The 9,093-nt window shown below is 36.8% G+C and overlaps 1 protein-coding gene across 1 annotated transcript; it reads right to left on the bottom strand.

The window, feature by feature from the left end:
* Window positions 1-786: 786 nt before the first annotated feature.
* On the bottom strand, window positions 787-8,991 carry LOC139984531 (uncharacterized). The gene is made up of 3 exons (XM_071998447.1): window positions 8,461-8,991; window positions 6,114-6,533; window positions 787-1,193 (listed from the first exon to the last, which is right to left on the bottom strand). Exons 1-3 carry the CDS (start codon window positions 8,591-8,593, stop codon window positions 787-789), a joined length of 960 nt encoding a protein of 319 aa, XP_071854548.1. The 5' UTR covers window positions 8,594-8,991.
* Between the last annotated feature and the right edge of the window lie 102 nt (window positions 8,992-9,093).

Here is a 9,093-nt window from a genome sequence, read left to right as displayed (position 1 = left end):
TGTCACAGACCGAAGTCCGCACCACTCGGCCACAGTGATTCTACTGGTGTGTGAATGCGTATAAATTGGCTTGGTATAACTGTTATTGAGGGCTTATTACTCAAGTATTATGATTGTATAGAGTGCACCCCTGTTATATATATTCATTTGCCTATGTCGTTTACCTCCATTTCATTAACAAAAAGTCTCTTTCGAGATCCGGCTTTAGGAATCACAGATGATTTTCGAGTTGGTTAGCATCATGTTTGATCTCTAGAGTAAGGCAACATATGTCACCAAAAAAAGAACTAGTATTGTTCGATACAGGTGACAAACGCCTACAGTGGAATTACGACCTTCCTTGCCGGTTTCGAACCTCTGGACATACAATCAGCGTCCATAGCCTAGTTGGTTAGGGTGTCCGCGTACAAAGCGGGGGGGGGGGGCGGGATTCTCATCCCGGTGGAGGCTGGAAGTTTTTTCACTGTTCTGGATTTTCCTTCTATATGTATATCTATATGTATAAACAACACATAAAGACAGCTATTTAACATTTTATCCTGCTCCCTGATATACACTTACAGTAGCCCTCGATTACGTCATCATGTATGATCCCCTACCCCCCCCCCCCCGCCCCACCCTCCGAGATTCGCTACTCCTGAGCATTAATTTTGCCTTGGCAATCGCGGCCATCGGCAACTGAGATAGTGATACAAGCGATGGCAACCATCTCATCCTCCCTATTCGAGCGGATAAACAAAAGAAAGTGACTCTATAAGACATCGTTCAAATTGGGAATTCGGGGTCCTAGGAGCCGATAGGGTATTTTGTTTTATGATACCAACCTTGATAGCTCATCCTTACAAAGAATCCTCTTTTGACGTCAGAAGGATTGTCTTGAAAAACTAGTCGTAACCCGTTTGTACCGGTATGAAACTTCTCGAAGCGTTCCACGTCGTTGTGGGATATGATTCTCAGAAGCAAAGGTGTCATAACTGAGGTGTCATACACATAAAGAAAATCCTCGTACGTCTTTATGTTCAGTTCACCGATGAATTCCGCGACAATTTGTGTGCCTCCAGGACTAGTAATACTGTAATAACACTCGGCACCCACAGGATACGAGTTAGGGTGATTAGGGGATACTATCGCTGCAGAAGGTAGAATTGATGTCAGGGTAAATGAATCGGTTGTAGTGCACGCTGCAGACGCCTCTAGAATGGAAAATAAATGACAAAAGGAGAGATGGGTGGAGTTAGAGGTGGAGAGAGAACCTTATAAGTTTTGTAACCCCGTCCTTTACAAGGTCAATAGTATATAATAGTATATGATTATGATCAGGGGGTAGGAAGCTTCCAACAAGTGTGTGTGGGGGGGGGCACAACATCAGAGGGTCACTTTCTCATTCCACAACAACCACTCGTTATATGCTATAAACCGATACACACCGGCCATATCACTTAAATATATGTGATGTGTTAGTATGCTATCAATACTATTTATTGAGATTGTTTATTGTTCACCATGCTAAAAAAAGAAGATATGGGATGCCATTTTTACAAATAGCATGTACAGACTACAAATAAATAATTCAAATAAAATATTGAAATTAATAAAGGCTTAAGATATCCAAAAGACAGTTCTTCATCAAAGGGGGCACATTATATTTGTCCTTAGGGCACATTTGCTATTTTGGTAAAAAAAGTGGGGGCACGTGCCCCCAGTGCCCCCCCCCCCCCGATGACGATAGCGATGACGATGACGACGATGACGATGATGCCACTGGAATATTCGTTTTAATGTGACGAATTACGGCTGTCAATGATATAATGTAGTTAATTAACATCCATAGCGAAAAAAAAGTCTCACTTCAACGCTGGATGAAAAATAACCAAGCACAGAATGGTTTCGATTATCACAATCACAATTCTATATCTTTAAAAGTTGAACTGCTTTCCGTCTTAACAATATTCATAGCTGGAGGAACCTGGGCCTGCTGCCACCCCCTCGTCCCCTCGATTCCCTATTCCTTTCCCTCAATCCACGTCACCACCCCCCCCCCCCCCGCATGTTTCATGTTACATTTTATGCCGTTGTCAATTATAAATGTACTTAATCCCTTACCATTGCCATCTTATTATTCACATTTGTATTTTTATTGTTCTTATTTAATTTTTATTCTACTTTTGCTATTTGATTTCAGGGCCTCTGGGGAGATTAGCTTTACGCTAACCGAAATTGCATATTACACTATAGCGCAACTAAAATTGCAGTGACACCTAACAAAGATGGTCTATTTGATGCCGGTATTCATTTTATTTAATGCCGGTGTTAATTCTATCTAATGCCGGTATTAATACTATCTAATGCCGGTATTAATACTATCTAATGCCGGTACTAATTATATTTAATATTGGCATATGAGGCTGCATGGTCATTGGCTGAGAATTAAAGCCGGTATTAAATTGAATTAATACAGGTAATAATTTTAATACGTACGGACAATAAACCAGCAATTATTTCCCGTATGGCCTACCATATCTTTTTTCATGCACCTATATGGGGTAAGTCACGGCTGAAGACAAACAATTGAGTATGCGCATTAGAAATACAAGGCAATCGTGGCTAATGAGTTTAAGCAAATATCAAACTTAGGGAGACTTTACGTAGACGTATGCGCAGACGATACTGCCTATACGTCAGTTTGATGACTGGGAAACGTAAAGAAACTTAAATTTCGTTTTTCAAAAGTGTTTTGTCCAACCTACTACTACACAATTCGTTGCCCTTTTGGTATTAGCAGTATGGTAGAGTCATATCGGCGTAGTGTTATTGCTGAAGTGAATAGCTTGACCGAAAGTTTTCCTGAACCGACTCCGCACATTGACGTCACGGGATGATATGCAGTCACGTGAGCGCTTAATATTCTTTCCTTTCCCTTTTAGGCGAAAACAAAATTTCTTGTACAAAAGTGCTAGGTTTGATCAAGTTTTACAGAGTCCCATAAGAAAATTATGCAATCTGCCATAAATCAATGGAAACGTACAAGTGAAAAGATTCAATGGAGCATAAATTTGAACGGAATAGAGGCGTCGAAAAACCACCAATTATACATTTTAATGGTATGCCTATTGGACTGGAGAATACTGTCGATGGAACTTTTGGGAACACACAAAAAGGTTATTCAGAAAAGTGCAATGTACCAAATCGTAGAAAGGGCAAAAAAAGGCTATTTTCAGCGCAAACGAAGATATTCCGTTTAGAAAAGACAAACGGTGTTCACCTGCTGCTGCTGCTATAAAACCTATAAACCTAGTACAGGTTCAACCCTTTATAACTGAGCCAGCAGGCTAGCAATATTATTTATAATAATATTCAGTTTAGTAACAAGTCGTAGTTTAATTATAATAAAACTAAACCAAAACTGTTAGCCAACTGATTATCCACTAAAGAACCTGTGTAAAAGTAAGAGGCCTCTTATGACGGTTTGATCCTAGCAGGATTTCCTTCAGAGGCTGAAACTGTTACACATAGTTTAATAATAAATAATTAGGTCTATATAGCACTGAGTTTATACACAGTGTATTTAGATTTTTCAATTCTTTTCGTACATTTTAAGTTACAGAATCTCATGTGTTGTGAACTGACCAAAGGGAAACCTAGAAAAAAATATGTTACCTCTATGTGAATGTAACACAACTGTAAAGACAATTTCTAATATGCCTTGAATGTTATATAGCAAAGGTCACATTTTCCTGATCTCGATCAATTACGTCTATATTGAGTATTGAGTATAGCCAGTCTATATATATAATAATAATAATAATAATATAATAATAATAATATAATATATATATATACATATATATATATATATATATATATATATATATATATATATATATATATATAAATATATATATATATATGTATGTATGCAATTGCATTAACATAAAGTCTGTTCAAAGTATCTCTTTCGAGATCCGGCTTTAGGAATCACAAATGATTTTCGAGTTGGATAGCATCATGTTTGATCTCTAGAGTAGGGCAAAATATGTCACCAAAAACAGAACTAGTATTGTTCGATATAGGTGACAAACGCCTACAGTGGAATTACGATCTTCCTTACCGGTTTCGAACCTCTGGACATACAATCAGCGTCCATAGCCTAGTGGTTAGGGTGTCCGCGTACAGAGCGGGAGGCCCGTGGTTCGAATCCCGGTGGAGGCTGAAAGTTTTTTCACTGTTCTTGATTTTCCAACTCATTACGATTTTCATTTATATACCTCCATTGCATTAACATATATATATATATATATATATATATATATATATATATTTAAACAAAAAGTGGATGACACTTTACTGCAAAACGCTTAAACTCTGAAATTTGAACCATCTTAACAAGGTAAGATATACTTACTAGTGAAACATATGGGCAGTTGTATAGACTCCCTAACTAGTCATTAGTTGAAACAACCTTTGAGTTATGAATTCGTCTGTTTAGTAATTTTTTTCACAGTAGCAAGCAAACTGATCAAGCCATGTATATTGTATGTCTCTGACTATAACTAAGTATACTTTAAATGTAAGCGTTCAGATCAGCCCTCCATATGTTACTAGAATTATGTGTGCGTTGGGGCCGGCGGGCGAATTTTTTTTCCCCAAACAGGTTTGCAATTACGTTTTCAGCCAATCAGATTGCTCGTGACGTCAGCATAAATAATAACCATCGCTTGGAAGTTCGAAGACATATACTGAGATACACACTGACACTTGATTGAGTCTAGTTAAGGGGTTTCCCTTCAAACGCCCTAACTTTACTTTTAATGCTTGGATTACATGTTGACCTCACTTACGATACATACGCTACATTCTATTTGGTCCGTGTTTTCGTTATCCACGATTCGTGAGCCGTTCTATTGAAATCAGAATTCGTTTCGTGGAATGGGTAGGCCTACACTAAAAGCAACTTCACGACGCGAGTTCACGAGTCTTGAGTGAATATACGCAAAACAGTATTGTGTATAGTGTGATATATTTCCGTCACTGCACTGTGTACAGAGTTTAATGCTTGGATTACATGTTGACCTCACTTATGATACATACGCTACATTATATTTGGTTCGTGTTTACGTTATCCACGATTCGTGAGCCGTTCTATTGAAATCAGAATTTGTTTCGTGGAATGGGTAGGCCTACACTAAAAGCAACTTCACTACGCTAGTTCACGGGTCTTGAGTGAATATACGCAAAACAGTATAGTGTATATAGTATGATATATTTCCGTCACTGCACTGTGTACAGAGTTATTATACATATAGGCCTACAGCGCATGTGTGATGTACCCTGTACGAATTACTTTCACTGTGCGATGTTATCGATTAATGCCTTCACAGAAAACTTCGATCAAAGTAGATCATACAATACTAGTGTGCTAAATATGTCTAAACCAATTCCAAACATATCTAAATATATGTACGTAAAGCTACGGGTAATTTTGAACGGGTATATCTTCGTTGCAACAAATGGATGCAGAACCTCGAAGTGAAGGTTTCTATGGTGATGACGTAACTTTTCCGACCAATCATGAACGACTATTTACGCACACTTGCAAACCTGTTTGGGGAAAAAAATTCGCGGCCGGCGGGGGGGGGGGGGGGTTATATATGAAGGTTGTGTATTAATAAACAGGCAAAACAGGCACAAACTATGACAGCCATTTGTTTCGTACATATTCAATAAGTATAAGTCATATACAATTTGACATACGCGTATAGGTGATATCGATAATTCTTTTTTGCAATGAACTAAATTATTCCGTCTAGCTGAGTAACGTTCGATCTAAAGATGCGGAAGCTCAATCCAGTTGAACAAGATTGTGTTTTTTAACAGTCAGAGTTCAGTCGATCTCATGAGATGTGTATCAACGAGTCTTTTAAATTATAAACTTATTGATCAAAAAAATGTCAAAATGTCAATAATATTATCTATCCCTGACCTCTGACATTATAATATACTGTGACGTCAGAGAAAGAAACGCGCAAATTACAATCAGACGTAAAACCAAACAACTTAAAAAAAAAACTTTCAACCTAAATCCAGTTAATATAGTCATATAGGGCCAAGCTCACCTGTATCTGCAAACATGATGCGTAGGGATAAACCTCTATTGCTGTACCTCTGCTCAACTGGAGTGAAAGATATCGTCAACTCGTGACCTCTGTCCCAAAACGTTGAACCGGAGAGTGCGTCAAAGTCGCTAGTATCTCCGTCGAACAGATCGGAATTCTTTCTTTTTCCGCTTGCTTTAATCAACACTCGCTCGATCCTTAAAATATCTCCATCACCTCCGTCAAAATCGAAAACAGTAACTCCAAAAGTCGTTTCGATATTGTTAGTGTCGAACGGCCACACACAGGCTTGGCCAGTGTAACCATGAGGGTACCCAGCTTGTTGAATAAGGACCTCTTGACAAGAATGCGGGGGCCCGGAAGGGTCTACCGTGACAATATCACCTCCAGGGGCAGGGCATCCAGAACAAACGATCGGACCTAAAATCGGTATATGATAAAAAAAGAAAGTATCGTCCCTTTTGTTGTTGTTTTTGTTAATGATTTTTGTTTACTCTGCATTACACCATTAGGATACACAGTATAAAAACAACACTTCTGAGGGGGACATCGGCGATGTAAATGTAATGTCGTTATACTGGACGATTGTTAGGGACTCCAGTGTGGATACTATTTAATGATAATACCCATTCACAACACTTTCGGGCAACATAGCATAAAATAGTACTTCGGGTGACAGCCGAAGGGCCGAAAGCGTAACAACAGACCTATAAGCCTTTATTCGAATCGCACACTGGTTCAGTGCCTGTGTGTCGATAATGCTACTTAAGTAGTGGGGCGACTATACTCATCGGTAACATAAGATACCGTTTAGTGCAGCATTGGCAAAATATCTTCATTTTCTTGATTGTTTATTTTTTGAAAGGTAGCTAGTTTTTTCCTTTTTTTTCTTTGGATTAGTATCTTTCGAAGGGCGATTTTAAAATAAAATATATGCTCATCGATTTTGATAGCAGACGCCAACATCGCAATGTATGTGAAAGTATACTGTATTTAATGTACGCTAATATATTCAATATTAGAATGCCTATCTTCACTGCATCCTATTTTACATAGGTCTGAATTAATTTTAATAATAATTTAATAAATTTAAATATATATATATATAAATCGGTCGAAAACACGGTTGATACTATGCAAAAGTAAATGTATTAAAATTACAACGTTTCGGGTATAAACCTTTCAATAAGACACGTATAGAACACACAATCTCTAAGGCAACATTTTGCGTTTTGTTACTGTTTTCTACGTTTTTGCCAAGTCCATCGAGTTTTTTACGAATAAAAATCACAAAACAGCAAACTAAGATATTAGCCAAGTTTTCCCTGCCAAAAGCATTAATTGACGAGTAATTAAGGACACATGCAGATAATGAGAAAAGTGTCCTCCGACAAATTACACATTTAATATTATTCGCATACAGTTCCCCCAACCCACTAGTTTGAATTCAACCAATCAGAGATGCAGGTTTATTGAGGTTTAATGAGCCGTTGCTAAAATAGATTCAAAACGTCGACTAAGCTGGTACTCTAACAGCTCCAGGGTACAACTGTCATAGACAATCTACACAAATCAAGCATGGTGTTGTATTACGTATTGGTCAAATGATGTTCGTAGCTTTTAAATATTCATATTATGTTGTTGTCTGATGATCGCTCAACGCGTGAAACTCTGAGTAACAACTACTGGTGTTCCACTAGTCTCAACTAATCTAGACATATATATATATATATGGTTCGAATCCCGGTGGAGGCTGAAAGTTTTTTCACTGTTCTTGATTTTCCAACTCATTACGATTTTCATTTATATATATTCATTTGCCTTTGTCGTTTACTTCCATTGCATTAACATAAAGTCTGTTCAAAGTATCTCTTTCGAGATCCGGCTTTAGGAATCACAAATGATTTTCGAGCTGGATAGCATCATGTTTGATCTCTAGAGTAGGGCAAAATATGTCACCAAAAACAGAACTAGTATTGTTCGATATAGGTGACAAACGCCTACAGTGGAATTACGATCTTCCTTACCGGTTTCGAACCTCTGGACCTACAATCAGCGTACATAGCCTAGTGGTTCAAGAGATCTCTAGATATATATATATATATATATATATATATATATATATATATATATATATATATATATATATATATATATCTATATATATATACATATATATATACATACATATATATATATATATACATATAAATATATATATACATATATGTATATAAATATATATATTAATATATATATATATATATATATATATATATATATATATATATATATTGTCGTTCGTCAATAAAAATTAAAATAAATGACAAATTGAGAAACTGCTTACAGGTAGCTAAATCACAAGAACCGGAGGCAACGTCAATGTAACCCACATGTAACAGCAAGACCCATTTAAGAATAAAATAAGTCACCAATGAGAAACAAAGATGAAGATCCATTTGACGTTGGAAATTGGCCATTTTCCTTATCAAAGATTGTAGAGATCTTCAGCGAATTCTAACATTTGATGATTTAAAACAGTTAGTAAAGTATAGTCTACGATGAACTCCAGCTTGTTGCATCCAATTCACACAGAGATTATATCAGTTAACTATACTGTTATTCTAAAGGCTTTGTACCACGCACGGTCAAAACACTTGACCATTACTGACCAATCTGCTAGGCATCAGGTTGTTAATATTACTGAAATATCTGTGTAAATAGCGTGCTTTGAAATTGTTCACTCGTTTCAGGTGAGTGACTTTAATTTAATTCCTGGATTTATTTCAGTTTACACGTAATATGGCGTGTTACCCTTGATTAGTTTGTTTCAAATTATACTTGATGAGTTACTGCACCGACATACACCGTCCAAGATTGTCGGGAAGTTTGAAATTTAAGTTGTAACCACATTTTTGGGGGGATTTTAGGTTTTAATTTATGCTGAATATATATATTTATGTTTTTTTAATTGTTATTT

The sequence above is a fragment of the Apostichopus japonicus genome, chromosome 17 (assembly GCF_037975245.1).
Source record: "Apostichopus japonicus isolate 1M-3 chromosome 17, ASM3797524v1, whole genome shotgun sequence".
Lineage (NCBI taxonomy): Eukaryota > Metazoa > Echinodermata > Holothuroidea > Aspidochirotida > Stichopodidae > Apostichopus > Apostichopus japonicus.
The sequence above is the reverse complement of the archived record's forward strand: the minus strand, read 5'-3'. Positions and strand labels throughout refer to the sequence as shown.